Genomic DNA, 22532 nt, shown 5'->3' on the forward strand with positions numbered 1-22532 from the left:
AGATATTGAAATTCTGAGAGTGTGAGCAATGCACTTTAGAGAATTTCGTTGCTAGGGTTTGATCATCCTGTTTTCCAAGATGGATTTTGGGAGCCTGCGTGTAATCTTCTATACAATGTCCTTGGAGGGAGGTTGTCTATCAAGCAGCATCAATGCAGAACAGACCGTGCATCTCACGTGACATTGCCAGTGCTTAGATACAATGGTGCCATCAGAATTGTCCATGATCATCTCAAGTCTGTCAAAGAAGGAGGAGAAGGAGGGGGGTGAGAAGTCAGAACAGCAACCATGGTAAGTCAGGAGGGTGGCGTGGGTGGAGGAGGGGGTATGAGGCTCTTTCAGACTGTCAGCCCTTGGGATGGAGCTCAAGTTACAGGGCAAATGAAGTAGAGTTGTGTGGGAGACCACTCAGGCTCCTGAAAAATAGGAATGTTCATAAAACTGTACTCTGTCCTAGTCAGCTTGGGTTGTTATAGCAAAAATTCCATAGACGGGACTCTTTATCAACAGAAATTTATTTCTCACAGTTCTGAAGTCTGGAAGTCCAAGACAGAGGTGGATCTGGCAGGTGTGGTGTCTGGCAAGAACGTCCTCCCCTGGTTCATAGATGTCGCAAGGTGGAAGGGCAAGGGAGTGCTCAGGCCTCTTTTATAAAGGGGCTAATAATACCTCCTAATACCATCACCTTGGGGGATAGGATTTCAACCCATGAATTTGGGGGTGGGGGGACATAGGCATTCGGTCCATTGCAGTCTATGGCAACAGGACAGAGAAATGTCCTGAAGTTGCTTCTCGAGCCCTGTGTGGTTTCTCAGGACCCTGTGGCCTGATTTTCCAGGAAGCTGTGACTTCTCCTTCCACATAATCACTGCTTCTCTCTGCCGTGTGCCCAGCCCACTGGACTCACAGAGAGAGGAAACGTCTGCTCGTGTGTCGTCCCCAGCACCCACTCGCCCTTTCTTTCCACTCCAGATCATCCGTTCCTCTTAGTTCCTCTTAGCACCGGATCTCTCTTGTCCCACCTACAGCTGAAGCAACAGGTGTGATGATCAGAGGAAAGCTAACACTTTGCCACCTCTTTAATTTTTTAAAATTATTTTTTAATAAAAGCTCTTTGTGTCAGGTGGGGCTTGAACTCACAACCCTAGGATCAAGAGTCACATGTTCTAGTGACTGAGCCAACCAGGTGCTCCCCATTGCCACTCCTTTTAGCCCGTTTTAGCCTTCTTTCTTTTAAAAGTTGTTTTATTATTAAAAATTCTCTGATATTCCAGAAGGAAGGGGTATGTATAATGAACTTCTATGTTGAAGCCATGACTCGGCTTCAACAATTATTAACAGAATGCCAGTCTTCATTTCATCCACATTCCCAACTATCCCACCCTCCTAGTGTGGGTTATTTTAGAGCAATTCACAGACATTGTATCATTTTATTCATAGATAGTTCAACAAGCCCACAGTCTTTATTTATTTTTAAAGATTTTATTTATTCATTCATGATAGACAGAGAGAGAGAGGCAGAGACACAGGCAGAGGGAGAAGCAGGCTCCACGCTGGGAGCCCTACGCGGGACTCGATCCCGGGACTCCAGGATCACGCCCTGGGCCAAAGGCAGGCGCCAAACCACTGAGCCACCCAGGGATTCCCAAGCCCACAGTCTTTAAATCCCAAGTTATCGAGAGGGGATTTGGGTGCCAAGCAGATGGACAGAGGAAAAGGCTCTAGAGTGACCTGGAATGCCCTGGTGTTTCGCAGCCATTCAGCTCTGGTCCACGTTTGCACCCCTGAATCAGCAAGTTGTGTGTTGTTTCCCACTCAGCATCTGAACCACCTTTCCAAGTTTGGGCAGGGCAGTCTATCTCTGTGTGACTCCTGGTGAAAGTAGAGTTCTGTGACTTCTACAGTAGCTGAAATAGTTAAATTCTTGCTTTCCCTGATCTCAGGGTACAGGCTATGGCAGCAGGTCATCCATGTGGATGTTTTCATCAGGGATTTGAGTTTGGAGATGCATCATGGCACACAGAAGACCTAAAGGAATAGCAAGTGGCTGGTGCTTATGTGTGAGATGAAGATGTAAGACCCACAGATCAGACTATGAAAGTTTGCACTGGCCACTGTAAGGGCTTTGGGTTTTATTGTAGCCTGGTATTGACATCTGGCAGAATAAAATGCATGTGTTTATCAGAATTACTGTTGGTGCAAAATTTCTGCTGTGCAGAAAACAGATTCGAAGGAAGAAGAGGAGTGCCTGGATGGTTCAGTTGGTTAAGTGCCCGAGTCGATTTTGGCTCAGGTCATTATCTCAGGGTCGTGAGACTGAGCCCCACATCAGGCTCCACATTGAGTGTGGAGTTGGCTTGAGATTCTCTCTGTCCCTCTGCCCCTCCCCCACTCATGCTCTCTCTCAAAAGTAAACAAATAAAATCTTAAAAATAAAAAGAAAAGGAATTGAGGGGACTTGGTGGCCCTAATTCCTCATTCTTCTAATAGCTCCTCACACCACAGTCAGACAGCAGTGGTGATTTCATGATGCCATTGCTCGGAATGGGATGCTTCACTGGCAACAGTAACGTAATAGTAACACAAGCCAGATAATAAGACTAGTAACAGCCAGTGTTAATGTAGCTCTTACTATGTGCCAGCCTCTGTTCTAAACATTGTACATATTTTAACTTATTCAATGTCCACAAACATCCTAGAGGGAACTGGGATTGAGATTATTCCCATTTTACAGATTAATAAACTGAGACAGAGTCAGAGTCAATGACTCGTCAGATGTCACATAATATCCCTACTCCATCCACTATGAACTTGACCCCACAGTCAGTCTCTGATGCCCTCTTCAATTTTGTTTCACACCATTCCCCAACTTGCCCCCACCCAGTCCCGTGTCAGTCTGCTGACTCACACACAAACAGAGCCCATTCTTCCCTGGGGCCTCACACACATGGTTTGTGGCTTTCTCTTCTTCCCTCACATAGCTATGATTCCACTTATCTGAAATGTCTGGAATAAGCAAATCCATAAACAGAAAGCAGGCTGGAGGTTGCAGGGCTGCCTGCTTTACCTGGCATGCAGAAAGGAGTAATAGCTGTGAGCCTCCTGGCTGGTTAAAGCTCTTTCTCCTTTTCCATTCTACCCTCTCCTGGAGCCTGGTTCATCTCCTAGGAACAAGGAGTTCTGGGAGAAGGAAACATTTCTATGACGTGATCTGAGCTTCCAGAAGAAAATTTCCATTTTACCACAGGCAAAAGAACAGGGAAGGTAGAAACACCCCAAAAGTCCATTAATGGATAAACGGATACACAGAATGTGGTCCATCCATGCGATGGGAGATTAGTCTATGAAGAGGAATTATGTCCAACCATGATATGGATAAAGCTTAAAAACATTATACTGAGTGAAAGAAGGTAGGCACAAAGTCCACACGGTATATGAAATGTTCAGAATAGACATATCTATGTACCCAGAAAGCAGACAAGTAGTAGCCAGGGGCTGGGGGCAGGAGAGAATGGAGAGCAAGTGCTAATGGAACAAGGTTTTGGGGATAGGTTGTTGAAAATGTTCTGAAATTAGAGAGTGGTGAAGGCTATAGCTCCTTGTAAACATACTAGGAACCACTGGCTTGTACACATTAAAAAGGTGAACATTATTGCATGTGACTCATATCTAAGTAAACATTAAAAAATGAGTCTCATCGCCCTCCCTGCAAAAAAGAAATGCTACAACACACCACCACCAAATAAACAACCCAAACCTGAGCCACCCAGGCACCCCAACAAACATATTAAAGGACTTTATAGTGGTGAAATTAGCAAAATTCAGACAGCATCTCCCAATACAAGCACTCCTGTTTCATCAAGAAATACACTTCAGGGCAGCCCAGGTGGCTCAGCAGTTTAGTGCCTCCTTCAGCCCAGGGCGTGATCCTGGAGACCCGGATCAAGTCCCACATCAGGCTCCCTGCGAGGAGCCTGCGTCTCCCTCTGCTTTTCTCTCTTTCTCTCTCTGTGTGTGTCTCTTGTGAATAAATGAATAAAATCTTAAAAAAAAAAAAAAAGAAAGAAAGAAAGAAATACACTTCAGAGGGGGCGCCGTGGCTCAGTCGGTTAAGTGTCTGACTCTTGGTTTTGGCTTGGGTCATGATCTCATGGGTGGTGAGATCAAGTCCCATGTTTGGCTCTGCGCTCAGCAGGGAGTCTGCTTGATGGTTCTCTCCCTCTGCCTCTCCCCTCCACTGTCTCTCTCTCTCTCTCTAAAAATAGATATTCAAAAAAAATTTCAGGGTAACAAGGAAAAAAGAGATGGAAGATTAAAAGAAAATAAGGGACATATAAACTAATTGCAATATGTGGATACTATTTGGATCTTGAGTCAAACAAAAATTGTAAAAAAAAATTGATGAGACAATTGACATTTTGAACACTGTGGATATTTGATATGAATAAGTTACTAATTTCTCAAAGGTGATAATATGGATACATGGTTTCAGTGTGTTTCAGAAATACAGATTAAAATATTCATAGTTGAGGGATCCCTGGGTGGTGCAGCGGTTTAGCGCCTGCCTTTGGCCCAGGGCGCGATCCTGGAGACCGGGGATTAAATCCCACATCGGGCTCCCGGTGCATGGAGCCTGCTTCTCCCTCTGCCTGTGTCTCTGCCTCTCTCTCTCTCTCTGTCTCTCTCTCTCTGTGACTATTATAAATAAAATAAAATAAAATATTCATAGTTGAAATAATACAGTGTGGGGGATTCTTTCTCCAATTGAATTGTACTAACACACCTGGTTTTGGGGACACACTAATTTCTTGGTTCTCCTCTCCCTTTTCAACACTCTCTTGCTCTATTTGAAATGAGTTGATTTTTGTTTTTACTTGTTTCTTGTCTGTTCCCCACAAGAGCAGCAATCCTGTCTCTTGCATATTGCCACATCCCACAGGTTTAGCATAGCACCTGGAATATATTAAGAGCAAAATACTGAATGAATGAACATCAATGTAGGTCTTAACATTGCTCTAGTCCCGAGTTCCAGGTCCACATACCCAGCTGTCAACTCAACAGCTACATCTACACCCAGACCAGATATCTCCTCTAGTTATCTTCAAAGATGATGGTGATGATGACAGAAGCTAACAGTTTTATAACACTGAGTGAAGCCAGCACATATGTTGATTTGTTTGATAATAACAATTATCCTCTGTGATTTCATTTAACAGAATGGGAAGCTGAGGCCCTGAGACATCATGTGCCTTGCCCAAGGTCACATACCTCAATTGCACCAGGGTTAGGATGTGAAGAGGCTCTGGCAGACCAAACTTGATGGGCTCTCCTGACTTAAGACTGTGGCCATTCTCCTAGGCACACAGAATCACCATTTGGGGTCACCTTAGACTTTTTTTTTTAAGATTTTATTTATTCATGAGAGACACACAGAGAGAGGCAGACACATAGGCAGAGGGAGATGCAGGCTCCTTGCTGGGAGCCCGATGTGGGACTTGACTCCCAGACCTTGGGATCATGCCCTGAGCTGAAGGCAGACACTCAACCGCTGAGCCACGCAGGTGTCCCATCACCTCAGACTTCTGCCTCCCCCTTTCCTTCCTACCCCTTTCCTGCCCCGGTTTCAAGTTCAGGCTTCAGGCTGGCCCTCCATTCCTCAATCCCTGTATCACTCAGCCGATGCTCAATACATCTTTGCTGCCTTGAGGGCAAAACTGCCCCAATCTGAGCACACATTATTTATTCCTTCATTTAACATGGGCACCCACTGGGTTAAGCTCCATCCTTCCCAGCTGTGGGGCCCTAAGCAAGTTACTTAACCTCCTGCAGTGGGTCGAATGGTGCCATCCTGCCCCTAAATATACTTCCATGTCCCAATTCCAGAGCTGGAGACCTTATTTGAAAAAAGAGTTTTTGCAGATGTTAAGTCAAGAATCTTCTGAGATTGTGCAAATGGGCTCTAAATCCAATGACAAGTGTTCTCATAAGAGATATAGAAGACAGACACACACACAAGAAGAAGAAGAGGAAGAAGAAGAAGAAGAAGAAGAAGAAGAAGAAGAAGAAGAAGAAGAAGAAGAAGAAGAAGACGACAGACACACACGGAGAAGGCCACCTGAAGACAGAGGCAGAACCTGGAGTGGTATGGCCACAAACTAAGGATCCCCAAGGCTGGAAGGGACAAGGCAAGATCCTCCCAAGAGTCAGAGTGAGCACAATGCTACCAACACCTTGATTATAGACTTCTGGACTCCAGAATGTCAAGAGAATACATTTCTATTGTTTTAAGTCACCAAGTTTGTGGCAATTTGCTACATTAGCTATGGAAAGCTAATGCCCCTCCCTATTTCTCACTGTCCTTGATTCAGGATGGGGATAATCACATGTCTACCTCATTGGGTTGCTGTGCACAGACCTGACCTCTGGTTTTAGCACTTACAAGTTGCCAAGCCTTGGGCAAGCTATTTGACCACTCTGTGACTCAGTTTGCTTATTTGTAAAATTGGGATAATACTTCTTAGGACGTTGTGACACAGCTGTTCTCAAATCTTCTGGTCTCAGAGACTCTTTTCCAAGGCCACTCTTAAAAACAGCTGAAGACTAAGGGCACCTGGGTGGCTCAGTGGTTGAGGTCAGGTCGACTAAGGTCATGATCCCAGGGTCCTGGGATCGAGTCCCAATCTGGGCTCTCCACAGGGAGCCTGCTTCTCCCTCTGCCTCTGTCTCTCTGTCTCTCATGAATAAATAAATAAAATTTTAAAAAATAAAACTTGAAGACGCTAAGGAGATTTTGTTAGGTGGGTTATATCTATGGATATCTACTGTAACTAGAAATTTAAACTGTTTCTTAAAAATGTTGATTAATTCAGGGCAGCCCCGGTGGCTCAGCAGTTTAGCGCCGCCTTTGGTCCAGGGCGTGATCCTGGAAGCGGGAGATCTGGTCCCAGGTTGAGCTCCCTGCCTGGATCCTGCTTCTCCCTCTGCCTCTCTCTCTCTTTGCGTCTCTCATGAATAAATAAATAAAATCTTAAAAAAATATTGATTGATTCAAACGCAGACACATTGCATTTTAACATACATATATTTTTTAAAGAATTTATTTTTTTGAGAGTGAGTGGGAGAGAGCTGAGCACAAGTGGGGGGAGGGGCAAAGGAAAGGGAGGAGCAGACTCCAGCCTAATGGAGGGAGCTCAATCCCAGAACCCCCGATCATCACCTGAGTCGAATGCAGACAACCCACTAAGCCAGGCAGGAGCCCTAACACACATATTTTTGTTAAAAATAAATAAATAACTATGCTCCCAAACCAACAAAAATACTGAGAACAGTGGTGTTGTTTTGTATTTTTGCAAATCTCCTTAATGTCTAGCTCATTATAAGAAAGCTGGATCCTCACATCGCTTCTGCATGTTCAATCTATTGTGATATGCTGTTCTGTGTTAAATACACCAAGAACATCTCGCCTCATACTGATATAAAGCTGGCAGGAGGGAAAACCTCACAGAGACCCTTTGGGTATTGGAGAACCCCAGTGATCACCAGGCCACACTCTGAGAGCGGACGGAGTACAGATTAAATGAGGCAGTATTTATTTGTAAAGCACCGATAATTAAATATAAAATAGATGTCCAATACATTTTCAACTTAAAATTTTTTTCATCGATTTGTACCAGGTTGGTTGGGCTTCACCGCTATGAGGGCGCTGAAGTTTTTTTATGCCTCCAGGGAGCTCCGGGTCTCCTGGGGGAGGCGTGTGTGTAACCGCACGGCGAGAACTCAGCGTAGGAGACGCACTTCTGTGGGAGGAGGCAACGGGCTGTGCAAAGGCAGAGAAGGGTCCCGAAGCCCCGCCTGGCGACTGGGGAGGCGGGGAGGCCTCGCTGGCTCAGGAGAGACTCTGCTGGGGGCGGGGTGTCTGTGGACCAGGGGACTTAGCCAGGTCACAGGGACGGGGGGCTTGGACGAGACAGACGACGGTGCCCAGATCCAAACCCCGGCCTCACCTCCTCGGGTTAGCGGCGTAGGTCACAGGAACTGCTGAGGGACGGGCTCGGCGGGCGGGGCAGCCCAGGCGGCCTCGGGGTCCAGGGGACCCCGCCACCCGTCCCTCTGCCCCCGCCGGCGCCGGCACCGGAGCGCAGGGCCCCGCCGCCAGCTCCGCCCGCGGCTGGGGGGCTGGAGGGCGGGGGTGGTGCTCGCTCCCTCCCCAAGACGGGCCCCATCCCGAGGCCACCTCGCGACCCCTCGGTTCGCCCCCGCCCCCCCAGGCGCCGCCCGGCGTCGGGAGCCCGCGTCCCCCCGCCCCGCCCCGCCCCCGGGCTAGCCTCGACCCCTCCCCCGCGGCAGTGGGAGAGGAGGAGCCAGGACCCGGCCGGCTCCAGGACAGTGCGCGGCGCGCGGGGCCTCGCGGGGGCGCGGGGAGGACGGTGCCGCGGGGGCGCGGGGCTGCCTGGTCGGCGGGGGCGCGGCGCGGCGCGGGGCGGGGCGGGGCGGGGCCCGCGGGGACCTGGGCGCCCTCGGGCGGCGGAGGCCGGGCGCGCCCCTCGCCAGGCCGGGATCGGGGCGGGGCGCGCGGCATCCCCGCGGGGGGAGCCGGGCAGCCGGCCTCGCCGCCGCCAAAGTTTCCCGGAGGAGCCGCGGCCGCCCTTCCTCCCCCGGCCCCGGGCGAGGGGCCGATCCCCGGGCGGAGCGGTTTCCGAGGGCGACGCGGCCGCCCTCCCGCTGGACTCTGCGCCTCCATTGCGCCCAACTCGGATTCCCAACTTGGGAGGCGCCGCGGGCCTGCGCACGCGCGCCCTGCCCGCCGCCGCCGCCGCCGCCGCCTCCCGCGGGGGAGCAGGCTCCGGGCCGAGCCGAGCCGGCGCCCGCCCCCGCCCCCGCCCCCGCCCCCGCCGGCCCCGCCGCCCCCGCCCATGCGGACGCCCGCCCGCCGCCCGGTGCGCCCCCGCCGAGGGACCCCTGAGCGCGCGGCGCCCGCGGCGGCGCAGCTGGGCCCGGCCCGGCGCGGCCCTCGACAGCCGCAAGTTTGGGAGTTGCACGAGTTTGCGGGGGGGAGAGGCCGGGCGGGGGGCCATGGAGGAGGACCGAGGGTCGGCGCTGGCGGCCGAGTCGGCGCTGGAGAAGAACGTGGCCGAGCTGACCGTCATGGACGTGTACGACATCGCGTCGCTCGTGGGCCACGAGTTCGAGCGGGTCATCGACCAGCACGGCTGCGAGGCCATCGCGCGCCTCATGCCCAAGGTCGTGCGTGTGCTGGAGATCCTGGAGGTGCTGGTCAGCCGCCACCACGTCGCGCCCGAGCTGGATGAGCTGCGCCTGGAGCTGGACCGTCTGCGCCTGGAGAGGATGGACCGCATCGAGAAGGAGCGCAAGCACCAGAAGGTGGGTGGCGAGCGAGCGGCCCCAGTGTGCGCATCCGGGGAATGGGGCCGCTGTGGGTGCACACCTGTGTGCTCGCGGGGACTCTCGAGAAGAGACCCCACTGGATGGAAGAGGGAGGAAGCGCGGCCCCTGGCCCTCTATTGTCCAGCCAGCGCCGCCTGGCATATACCACCTCAGAGATTAAAGGGCAGTTCTTCCGAGTCGGATCTGAGTTCCAGCCCTACTTTTATCATTGAATAGCTGTGTGGTCTTCGTTAAGGGACTCAACTTCTCTGTGCTTTACTTCTTTGCATGTCAAATAGTGATAGTGGTAAGACCCACCTTAGAAGAATTAAAGTGTGATATATCTAAACTGCTTAGACAATATTATTTTCCAGAAATGAAATAAGCTCTCTCTGCCCTTCAGTGTTACCCAAGAAGATGTGACATCAAGCCCCTTTCTTCTCACCCCAGAACCCCCCAGAGTAAAGGGGATGGGACCTCCAGCCACCCAGCTCACTGACCCCCAGTCTTCGGATTTCTGTTTGCAAAATGTTTTCCAGGGTTTCTTCTAGTTTATTGACCTGAGGTGTTTTCCCCTCCTTGGTGTTATCTTTAATCTTCACAGAACTCTGTGAGGCAGGAATTATCTTCCTGTAAAGATGAAGAAAATGGAGGGGGGAGGGTTGTCCCAAGTTAGTGCTGAGAGAATCCCAACCCCAGTGGAGGTAACTAGTGCTTTTTCCCTGATTTGGGGGAAGGACGTGCTTTGGGGCAGCTTTCAATCTAAGCCTCTGCCCTATGAACAGGAATCCCTTGGAGCACATGAATCAGGGCCTCCCTATTGGGCTGGGAGTCTAGACAAGGTGCCTGGGGAAAAGGAAGTGGGAGATGTGTGGTTTCCGGCCCCAACCTCAGCCCCGGGAAGATTCTGTGAGACCATTTGGACAGAGAATAGGAGGAAACGCCTTTCCTTGGAGGAATCAGGGTGCCTGCCTGGGCTCTGGCTTGCTGTGTGGCCTCAGGAAATACACTTGGCCTCTCTGAAGCTCCCTGGCAGGCTATAACCTATTGTGTTTCAAGGAAAATAGCCTCAGGGGCTGTGTCTGTGGTCTTAACCTGGGGGCAGAGCTGTGAAGAGTGTTGTGAGGTTCCAAGGTGTTTGTCCTCAGAGGTCCCTATGCCCTGAGGTCAGGAAGGAAACCCAAGCTCCCGAGTGTGAGGCAACATTTCCAGGATCCTACTGGGAGCTTGAAAATGCCCCAGCCCTGTAATTAATGTCAAGCTCCCAAGAGCAGGGACTTTGGAGATGGACAGCCTGGTTTCAAACCCTGCCACTGTGAGGGCTTGCTTCGGCAGCACATATACAAACCCTGCCATTGTGATCTTAGGCAAGTCACCTCTTTTCTCTGTGCCTCAGTTTCTTTAGCTGTAAAATGGGAATGATAATAGCACTCATCTCATCGGGTTGGGGTGAAAAGGGTTGGTTAACTTATATCAAGTGTTTGGGACAGAGCGTGGCCGGTTTTGAGGGCCTTAGGAGTGTTAACTGTTGTCTTTAGGCCTGGAGAGACTCTCAGTGAGGTGTTCATAGGCTGAAATTGGAGATCCTACCCCCATCTCCACATCCCTTCTCCTACCCCAGATTCTCACCCCCACCCCCACCCCCCGTTCTCTCTTACAGAACAGGGGGAAGGGATCTTTGAAATCCTTTCACAAGGCTGCCTCTTACTAACTCGGGCCAAGGGCCTTAGCCCGGGTCACTTAGAAGTCCTGGCACCTGTGTCCCCACCCCCATCATTTGAGTCTGCAGCACCTGGGCTGGGAGACACCCTTGGGAGCCATCGGAGGCCACTAGGCCTGGAGTCAGATGGAATTCCCAGCCAGCTGCCCTTATCACTTCTGGAATGCTATCAGCCAGGAAGTAAACCCCAACGTGTTCAGAGCCAGGCCTTATTTGTAAACACGGAGGATGATTTCTCATAAATCAGAAGACAAAATCCTTTTCCCATCCAAGCCCCGGTCCCTTTTTCTTGGTATTCTTAGGATCGAGAGAGACTCCTCTGATTTTTTTTTTCTTGTAGTCTCAAAGGCTCGTCACGGTGTTATTTCCACAAAAGTCTTCTGAGCATGTCCTTGGTCTTATCAGCTTGTCTGTTCATTCCTCCCTCCTTCCCTCTCTCTCACTCTCTCTCAGCACATGTGGCTCCAGTAAAACATGCACCCTGTCTTCCATCAGCCCCTCCCCCAGGTACACCCCCAGACTCAGTTCTTCTCATCACACAGATTCAGGCCACAATCATAACATGTTCTATCTGGTTGCTCAGTCTGCAACCCTGTTGATGGGCCAGAGCATACAGAGTGCACTCCTAGGTGATGTGGGCAGTGTAGAGACAGGGAAAGCTGGATCTTCATCTTGCATAGTGGGTAGGTACCTGGAAAGACAGGAAAATTACAGATAGGCTTAGAAAGTGACAGCTATGCAGATACAGTTCTCTCTAATGTTAACAGTATATGTTCATTTACTTATTCAACAAATATATTTATTGAGCACCTATTATGTATCAGGCACTGTTCTGGGCACTGGAGAGATAGCAATGACCGTAACAGATGAGGTCTTTGCCCTCATGGACCTGACTTTCTAGTGCAGTGCTGTCCCACAGAAATATGTGGCTTATCACATTAATAAAAAGACACAGATGAGGTTCATTTTAATATCATAACAAACCCAGTCTATGTAAAATATTATTTCCATATATAATCAACATACAAAATTATTTTTTATTGAGAGATGATTGCCATGTAACATTGTATTAATTTTAGGTGTACAGCATAATGATTTGATATTTGTATATATTGTGCAATGATCACCACAGTGAATTTAGTTACCATCCATCACCTCACACAACTATCTAAAAAATTATTAAAGAGATAGTTTGCATTTTTTTCTATGTTTTTAAAATCTGGTGCATATTTTTTTTTAAGATTGTATTTATTTATTAGAGAGAACAAGCATTAGCAGGGTGAGGGACAGAGGGAGAGGGAGAAACAGACTCCCCACTGAACAGAGAGCCTGACATAGAGCTTGATCCCAGGACCCTGGCATCATGACCTGAGTCAAAGGCAGCTGCCTAACTGACTGGGCCACCCAGGCACCCCAGTCTGGTACATGTTTAATCCTTACTGCAAGTGTCAGTTTAGACCAGCCACTTTTCAAGGCTCAGCAGCCATATGTGGCTTGTGACTACTCTGTTGGATGCTGTAATTCTAGTGTGAGGAGATAGATATTTTTTTAGAGTATTTAAATTTTCAGCTTATGATAAATGACATGAAGAAAATAAAACAGAGGGATATGAAGGAGACTGGCCAGGATGGGGGTCTAATAGATGGGGGTAGTCAAGGAAGGCTTCCCTGAGGAGGTGGTATCTGAGCTGAGATCTGAATCAAGTGTGGTACCCTCCACAGAGAGAGCTGGGAGAGGGGCATTCTAAGCAGATGGCAAGTGCAAAGGCCCTGAGGTAGGAATGTACTTGGTGTGTTCAAGGAACACAAGGGAGTACCTGAGTGGCTCAGTGGGTTAAGCATCTGCCTTTGGCCCAGGTCGTGATCCCGGAGTCCTGGGATCAAGTCCCACATTGGGCTCCCTGCTCAGCAGGGAATCTGCTTCTCCCTTTCCCTCTGATGCTCCCTGCTTGTGCTCCATGTGCAGTCTCTGTCTCTCTGTGTGTCAGATAAATAAAGTCTTAAAAAAAAAAAAAGGAAGACAAAGAAGGCCCATGTGGCTAAAATAGAGCATTATAAGGAATAGAGGTAAGAGGTGAGATCAGGGAGATGCAGGGATCTGATTATACTGAGCATTGTAGGCCAGCATAAGGTTTGAAAATGGCAAAGGAGGTAATCAATCAGGGGTGACTTCCTGGAAGAGCTTTTTAGATGATGTGGAGGCTAGAATAAATTCGCTGTGGTCCACTCAGAGGCAAGAATCACACATAACCCCAACCCTTTTTAGGGCAGAGTAAAAAAGGAAACCCTGAGAGTTAAAGTCTATTGCTGCATAGCAAGTTACCATGGCTTACTGGCTCGAAGTAACATACATTTATTATGATAATGCAGAGTATGATATTTATGGATCACATCAATATGGATAAACTAGATAAAATTCTGCAGGTCAAAATTACACCTAAGTTTCACTGGGTTAAAATGTCAGGAAATTCATTCCTTCTGGCAGCTTTAGGGGAGAATCCACTTCCTTGCCTTTCCCATTTTCTGGAGACCACCTGCATTCCTTGGTTTGGGGTCCCTTCCTCCATCCTCATAGCCAGCAGACTACTTTTTTTTTTTTTTTTTTTTTTTTGACAGAGGGAGAGAGAAAGAGCACAAACAAGGGGAGCAGCAGAGGGAGAGGGAGAAGCAGACTCCCAGCTGGCAGGGACCCCGATGCAGGGCTCAGTTCCAGGACCCCGGGATCATGACCTGAGCTGAAACCAGACGCTTAACCCATTGAGCCACCCAGGTGCCCCCAGACTACTATCTTCAAATCACTAGCTCTGGCCTCTGCTTCTGTCACCACATCATCTATGACTCTGACCCTCCAGCCTCCCTCTTCACTTACGAGTACCCTTATGATTACATTGGGCCCATCTGGGTAACCCAGGACACCTTCCCCATCTCAGGGTCCTTCACTGAATCACACCTGCCAAGGTCCTTTCCCATGTAAGGTCACATAGCCTCAGGTTCCAGGGAGCAGGATGTACAGTCAGTTACACTCAACCATTGCCCCCTGGGGACTTCTGTGCTCAGCCTCTGCCAGATGGGAGCAGAGATGAACAACATAGAATAGCCTGCCTCTGCTTCCAGCCCACCCCTGTGAGGGCCACACGCCTGCACCATCCTGCCACCAGCACTTCCACCCTCTGGTCAGATCCTTCACCTTGCCTGGTGACCTTGAACCAGCTGTGTGAATACTTAATTATTATCTCTCATTTCCCCACTACAGCAGGTTTCCTGACAAAGGAGATGGGGATTTAGGAATTTATTTAAAAGATGAACGGAGGCCGTGTTTATCCGGCCACCTGGGCCAGCTAGTGACAGGCTGTAGGAGGAGCAGAATGCAGCAAACACATCCTTAGCATTTTCTGGGTGTTGGGCACTATTCCAACATTGACATAATCCTCATGACAGCCTTCAGAGGTAGGTATCACACTATTTTCCACATTTCCAAAGCATCCAAAGACTGAATAACTTCTCCAGGATCAGTTAGTCAGTGGCAGAGACAGGATTCAAACTCGGTCAGTAGGCTCCAGTATCTATGCCTTAAAAACCAGCATTATGTCCTGATTGCAATAGCAGTTGTGCTATGTTTAATTTCTGGTTTTACAAAAGGCACCCTCCCTTTTTTTGGTATCTTTATTGAATATAAGTCATATACCATATCGTTCACTCATTTAGAGCATCTAATTCAGTGGCTTTTGATCTATTCACAGAGATGTATAACTTCTACCAGAATCGATTTTAGACATTTTCATTACTTGGGAGAGAAAACCCATAGCCATGAGCAGCCACTCCTCATTCCCCCACCAACCCTCCAACTCTAGACAAGCACCATACTTTTTATGGATGTACCTGTTGTGAATATTTCCTATCACTGGAGTCCTACACTGTGTGGCCTAGCTGCTTTCACTTAGCATTATGTTTTCAAGGTCCATCCATGTTGTTCATCAGTTGATGGATATCTAGGTGGTTTCTACTTGTTGGTGCCTGTGAACAATGCTGCTATGAACATTCCCATACAAGTTTTTGTGGGGACGTGTGTTTTCATTTCTCTTGGGCAGATCCCCGGATTGGAATTGCTGGTCACAACTGTTTTGCTCATTAAGGGGCCGCCAGACTGTTTCCCACAGTGGCTGTGCCATTTTAAGATATTCACCAGCAAGGCCTGAGGGTTCCAACTTTTTCATGTCCTTGTCAACACTTCTGTTTGTTTGATTACACCCATTCACAAAATAATTTTAATAGACTGATCTTAGTTATCCTCATATCAGCCCTGTGAGTTTTTATATTATGGCTCCCCCACTAAGGAAACAGGCTCAGAGTTGTAAAGTGAATCTGTTGCCCAAGACTGCTTAAAGAGATGTCTTGTCAGACATACAGGGAACACTGGGGCTAGGTGGCCTCCTGGGGGTCTTTTTTTTTTTTTTTTTTAAGATTTTATTTATTTATTCATGAGAGACAGAAAGAGAGAGAGAGAGAGGCAGAGACACAGGCAGAAGGAGAAGCAGGCTCCACGCAGGGACCCCGACATGGGACCCGATCCCAGGTCTCCAGGATCAGGCCCTGGGCTGAAGGCAATGCTAAACCGCTGAGCCACCTGGGCTGCCCTCCCCAGGGTCTTTGAAGCCTCTTTCTCCCTTGGAGACAAGTTGGTCCTGACTCAGGGTCTGTCCACAGATCAGGGCTCTGACCTCTCCAGAGAGTTTGGGAATGCTAGGGCCACCGTGGCCCAGGCGTGACCTTACAGTTGTGGCTCTTAAGGCAGTTCTAGTGTGGCTGAGTCCTAAAGCACAAATTCAGGCTATGCCCAGAGGAAGGACACCTCTTACTTATTTCAGAGTTGCCACATGGACTAGTGGTGGCCTTTTCTTGGTGTGCTGGCCCTCATGGGGAAGGGAACACCCCAAAGCCCTGGCAGGTCCAAGCAGCTCCCGAAGGTCAGGGGGGTGAGGCTGCTGCCCTGGGCAGCTATGACTCCCCCACCACACACTGGCCCGTCGCCTTCACAGGAGCTGGAGCTGGTGGAGGATGTATGGCGGGGGGAGGCACAGGACCTCCTTTCCCAGATCGCCCAGCTACAGGAGGAGAACAAGCAGCTCATGACCAACCTCTCGCACAAGGATGCCAGTTTCTCTGAGGAGGAGTTCCAGAAGCATGAAGGTAAGAGGAGGGGTCAGCCTGGGAAGTTAGGAGAAGGCTGCTCCCACTGTGATCATAGGCAGGAGGAATTGAGGAATGCCCAGTGGACGAGACAAAGCCCTTGCCCTCATGAAGCGTGTATGTTCTAGTGTGGAGGAGCAGGATGATGGATATGTAAACAAACAGATGGCATGGTTCCAGCTTGTGACCAGTGCTCTGGAAGAACCCATACTGGGGGATATGATAGAGGTGATTTGGTAGGGGACTTCTGTAGACACAGTGATCAAGGAAGGCTTCTCTGATAAGGTGACATTTGAACCCTCGAAGTGATGGACTGAGCCATGCAAATATCTTGGGAGAGAAGCAAGTTCAAAGGCTCTGAGGCAGGAGTTTTATATGAAGCCAGGAAGGCCAATATAACTGAAGATGATCGAGGCCAAAGGTGGTTAAAAGATGAGGTCAGAGGGGTCAGCAGGAGTCAGATCATGTGCCCCTTGGAGACCAAGGTTTGGATTTTATTCTAAGTGTGCTGGAAAGATACTGGACTCCTGCCAGTGGCCCATGTTGCACAGTGAGCAACCCAGGATGGTAAACCAGATCAGAATGGCACTGGAACCCCTGAACTGTCATTCATCCTGCAGACAGTTATCTAGAACTTTTACTCCAGGCCCTCTGCTGGTTTCGGGGAAGCAAAGACTGGCATGGGATTTAGCCTGGGCCCCATGGGCTGCATCAGCTCTTTTCTCCCTCACAGCCTCCTTCCCAATCGGAGGCTGCCTGTTACCCCAGGAATCTCAGACCTCTGTCTCCTGTTTGAAGAAATTCCCTGGGTCCCCACAAAAGCCCTCTCCTCCTGCTGGATGGAGTGAGAGATGGGCTTGCATGGAAACTGAAGTTCAGAACCATAGTAACTCCTCTGTAAGACTAAAGTAGCATACTGATAAGGACTGTAAGGACTGAGAAAAGAGGATATTTTGATGTAGATGCTGGAATTCTGTTTTCCTTGGGTTTCCTTGGTTTACATGTGATCTGTGTAATGAAAGCAAAAGTCTTAGTGGTTGCAAGCATTGGCTCCAGAGCTAGGCCTCCTAAGGTAAGTAACCCACTACTTACCTCCTAAGTGACCTTGATCAAGTCACTTGACCTTGTGTGCCTAAGTTCCTCTCCAGATAAAAATGGGAAAAATAACCGTGTGTCACTCATAAGGTTGTTATGAGGATTCAATGAATTAATATCTACAGATCACTTAGAATAGTACCTGGTATATACATGCAGCAAGTGTTAACTGTTATTACTGAATTTTTGGTTATTCAGTCCAGCCTCCTTATTGAACAGATGAGAAAAAATGAGGCTAGGGGCAGTGCAGTGGGATGTCCAAGGTCACAGAGCAAGTTAGTGGTGAAGTCAGGACTGGAGCTCAGGTCTGCTGAAGTCAGCCCCCTGAAGGAAGGCCTGTATCTCTCTGAGACCCCTTGGTCTGGGGCTACCAAATGGGAATCCTGCCCAGCCCCACAAATGGGCCACTGTGTTATTCTGGTGCCTAAGAGCTAATGATTCCAGACAGAACACTGCTCATTCATTGGCCCTTTATAAACTCATTTTATCACTGAAGTGCCTGCTCTCTGCCTGGTGCTCTGGACTGCCAGGTCGGAGGCTAAGAGGCGCGTGCTAGGGCCTGCATCTCCCTTCCACAGTGGCAGAAGAGCTCCTTTCCACCTTCTCCTTAAAACACTCTGACACCAAGTGGATGGTTTCTTTTTCCCCCACACCAACCAATTTTCCAACTCTCCAGGCACAAATAATTTAATTTGGCATATAGCATCATCTACCTGGAGTTAGCATCAGACTCCACATGTTAAGGGATCGGTCCAACGAACTGCCCTGAATTTAGGTGTCAATTGGCAGGTAACAGGTCCCCAGGATACTCACATCTATCTAACTTGGCTACAAAGTCAGAGGTTCCCATAGCTCCAGACCCCAAGCTTAATACTTTCTGGAATGGCTCATAAAACTCAGAGAAACACTATTACTGACTTATAAAGGATACAAAGGATATTACAAAGAATACAGATGAACAGCCAGAAGAAGAAAGGTATATAGATGAGGTCTCTGGAAAATTTCCAAGTTCAGAAATTTCTATCCCAGTGGAATTAGGGTGCAGCACCCTTTGTGGACATGGGTATATTCATTCATCAACCTGGAAGCTCTCTAAATCCCAAACACTGATGGAGGTTCCATTATGTAGGCATGGATGATCAAATCATTAGCCATTGATGATTAGCTCAACCTCCAGCCCCTTCTCCCCTCCTCAGAGGTGAGGGGTTAAGGCTGCAAGTTCTAGCCCTCTAATCACTCATCACATGGTTTGTTCCTCTGATAACCAGACCCCATCCTGAAGCTCTCTAGGGGGACCACCAAGAGTCACCTCATTATCATAAACTCAGATACGGTGGAAAGAGGCTTGTTAGGACAACAAAAGACACTCCTCTCATCCCTATCAGGAAATCACAAGAGTTTTAGGAACTCTGTGCCAAGAACATAGGTCAAAGACCACATGTATATATGTACATGTGTATATATATTCAATCATGTTATCTAAAAATATATATATTTCTTACCATATTGCAATATCACAATGGCATAATGGTACACACTCAGTCCCTTGAATGAAAGCAAAAAAACAAACAGAACAAGTATAGCAAAGCAGAAAAGGAGTAGATTGTGGATAGGAGAGTTAAACCAATTGTACTGGAGGTTATATTAAATATAAATGGACTAAAAGTCCTAGATAAAGATTGTCAAAAAGTATTTTAAAAATTCAACTCTGTTGTTTCTCAGATACCTCTCTTGTAAAGGTTGAAAGCAGAAGGCTGAGAAAAGATATACTGTACAAACACCAAAAGAAAGCTAGTGTAGCTATACAGATATAAGACAAAATAAACTTTAAGGCACAAATCATAATGATAAAAAGTTCAATTCATCAAGAAAATATGATTTTCAGTTTCCGCATACCTTATAATTTAGCCTCAGAGTTTATAAATCAAAAGTGAACAGAAATATGCCCAGAGTAGGCAACTCTATGGACAGAAAGTAGATTAGTGGTTGCCAGGGGCTGGAAGGAGGTCAGGAAAGAGGAGCAACTACTAATGGGTATGAGGTTACTTTTGCGGGGTTGATGAAAACATAGTGGTGACAGTTGCACAACTCTCTGAACATATTAAAAACCACCAAATTGTATACTTTAAATATACTCATTTAAAAAGTGGACAAGTAGGGCAGCCCGGGTGGCTCAGTGGTTTAGCGCCGCCTTCAGACCAGGGCCTGGTCCTGGGGACCCAGGATCAAGTCCCACATGGGGCTCCCTGCGTGGAGCCTGCTTCTCCCTCTGCCTGTGTCTCTGCCTCTCTCTCTCCCTGTGTCTCTAATGAATGAATAAATAAATTTAAAAATAATAATAAAAACAAATAAAAAGTAGACAAGTAAACAAGAAAAACACATCCACAGTCATAGTGGGAGATTTCAACATGCCTCTCAGTGATTGATAGAATAAAGCAGGAAAAAAAAAAACCCACTAAATATCTAGAATATGACCAGTGGGTTAGTAAAGCCATATCCATGTATGAGGGGAGGAGAGGCCAGCCCCAACCCTGCAGCTCCTGGCCCAGTGAGCCCTGGGAGATGTGAGGCAGGTGACAATCTGAAGGTATGAGCCTGCTCCAGCAGGTAGACATAAGCAGTTGAGGATGGTTGCACACATGGCACACCTGCCCGAGGGCCCCAGATCTGGATTCAGGTGGGAGCGAAATCTGAGTTTTTGCTCTCAAAAAATTGCATACAGCTGGAAAGCTGAATAGCAGAAAAAATTACTTGAGCATCTGAGTTAATGTTTCCTGTTAAAGGAAGCTTGAACCTGAGCAGTTCTACAGCTGAAGCCCCAGTGTCCAGCCTCAAGACTTGAGGACATTGATGGCAATTTCTCCAATGTTTTACATTCTAGGGAAAAAAATAATGAAAAATTTTCAAAGTAAAGAATAAAATGCACGCATGTTACTTTTTTCTTTTTAATAAAATAATGCAAAAGTATTTATGGTGAAGAACTTGGTCTCCCTTCCACTCCTGATTCCTTCCTGTTCCCAAGCAGTCTGCCTAGATGGTACCCTAGAAACCCCCTACTCTCTTTCTGCAGATTTTCTGTGCATGTTTGAATGTATATATTTGCACAAATGCAGAAGGAGAATATCCTTTTTCGCCCCCTCACAAATGGTAACATATTCTAGACTGTTCCACACCTTGGTTATTGTTTTTTTGTTTGTTTGTTTTACATTTTTACTTTTAATTTTTAAATTATTTTTAAAGATTTTATTTATTTATTCATGAGAGACACAGAGAGAGAGAGGCAGAGCCACAGGCAGAGGGAGAAGCAGGCTCCACACAGGGAACCCGATGTGGGACTTGATCCCAGGATTCTGGGATCACGCCTCGGCTGAAGGCAGGTGCTGAACCGCTGAGCCACCCAGGGATCCCTGTTCTACATTTTTAACATACATTTTTATTTTGGAATAATTTTAGATTTATAGAAAAGTTGCAAAGATAATACAGAGAGTTCCCATAATGCTCCTGGCAATATTCTCTCGTAATGACATTTTACATTACCATGGTAATGGGTCACAGCTAAGGAACCCACATTGGTATGTTACTATTACCCAATCCGCAGTCTTTGTCTGGATTTCACCATATTTTGGGTTAATGTCCTTTTTTCTGTTCCAGGATCCAGTTCAGGATGCCACATTGGATATAGAGCACCTTGATTTTTTTCACTTACTATATCTTGCAGAATTTCCATATTTGTATAGATCTATTCCTTCCTTTTGTAAGAACAGTAAGGCAGGGTAGTTCAGTAGGTTAGGTATCTGACTCTTGATTTCAGATCAGGTCATGATCTCAGGGTCCTGAGATCAAGCTGCATTGGGCTCCAAGCTGGACATGGAGTCTGCTTAAGATTCTCTCTCTCTCTTCCTCTGCCCTTCCCTCACTCATATGTGCATTCTCTCTAAATTAATTAATTTATTAATTTTTAATAAAGAACATGAAGGCAGTAGAGCATAGGAGTTAAAACCATGAACTCAGAGGCCAGCCAGACTGCCTGAGTCCAGTCTGAGCTCCACCGGATTCCACCTGTGGCCAGATTATTTATCTTTACATAAATCAGTTTCCTCAGTTGTAAAATATGAATATTATTATGATTAAATGAGTTAATACATGTAAAGTGCTTAGCACATAGTAAGCACTAGATAAACATTGGCCATTACTTGTTTTCTAACAGCTTCATTGAGATACCCCACGCCCATTTAGAGTGTACCATTCAGTGGCTTTTAGTATATTCAGAATTGTGCAACCATCACAATTTTAGAATGTTTTTTGTCACCTTAAAAAGAAACACCATCCCCTTTAATTACCACTACCCAGTCCCTCCCACTGCCATCCCACCCTCAGCCCCAAGCAATCACTCTGTGCCTCTGTACATTTGCTTGTTCTGGATGTTTCGTATAAATGGAATCAATTAACGTGGTCTTTCACATCTGGCATCTTTCACTTAGCATGGTGTCCTCACGCTTCATCCACGTTGTTAACAACATGTCAGGGCCTCATTCTTTTTTCTTTTTTGTTTTTTTTTTAAGATTTATTTATTTATTCATGAGAGACAGAGAGAGAGAGAGAGGCAGAGACACACAGGCAGAGGGGGAAGCAGGCTCCCTGCAAGGAGCCTGATGTGGGACTCGATCCCGGATCCCAGGATCTCACCCTGAGCTGAAGACAGATTGTTCAACTACTGAGCCACCCAGGCGTCCCAGGGCCTCATTCTTTTTTGTGGCTGGATGATACTCCATTGCACAGAGAGGCTACATTTTCTGTTTGCCCATTCATCTATCAGTGGATACTTGGGTTGTTTCCAACTCTTGGCTATTGTGAATAGTGCTGCTGTGAACATTCCAGTACTGGTTTTTGTGCAGACTTGTGGTTTCAGTGCTGTGGGGTATCTACCTGGGAGTGTAATTGCTGGGTCGTATGGGAAGTACATTGAATATATTTTAGAATCCACAGCTGTCTGCCTGTGACACTTCGGCAAGGTACCCTGTGGCCTCTGAGGGTGACCTGGGAACCCTCTTGCCTGCCCCAGTGCCACCTCAGAGGCCTCAGGGACCACGGGCCATGGCTCCAAGCACCCAGGCCTGCCCCTCTGCACACAATTGCTTCTGTGTGCG

The 22532-nt window shown here is 47.7% G+C and overlaps 2 protein-coding genes across 7 annotated transcripts in view; one reads left to right on the forward strand and one right to left on the reverse strand.

Annotated features, from left to right (window-relative positions):
- TMED2 (transmembrane p24 trafficking protein 2) overlaps positions 1–22532 on the reverse strand; it is a 168451-nt gene that overhangs the window by 26033 nt on the left and 119886 nt on the right. The window lies entirely within an intron of this gene.
- The window catches only part of RILPL1 (Rab interacting lysosomal protein like 1), a 44653-nt gene continuing 31055 nt past the window's right edge, over positions 8935–22532 (forward strand). For 3 of the 4 annotated variants that reach the window (XM_025473689.3, XM_025473686.3, XM_035706404.2), the window contains exons 1-2: positions 8935–9381; positions 16140–16290. In XM_025473689.3, coding sequence (XP_025329474.1) covers positions 9073–9381; positions 16140–16290 — 460 coding nt within the window. In that variant the 5' untranslated portion in view covers positions 8935–9072. The remainder of the gene's footprint in view (positions 9382–16139; positions 16291–22532) is intronic. The other variant, XM_025473688.3, reaches the window with a different exon arrangement.

This window comes from Canis lupus, chromosome 26, assembly GCF_003254725.2.
Source record: "Canis lupus dingo isolate Sandy chromosome 26, ASM325472v2, whole genome shotgun sequence".
Classification (NCBI taxonomy): Eukaryota; Metazoa; Chordata; class Mammalia; order Carnivora; family Canidae; genus Canis; species Canis lupus.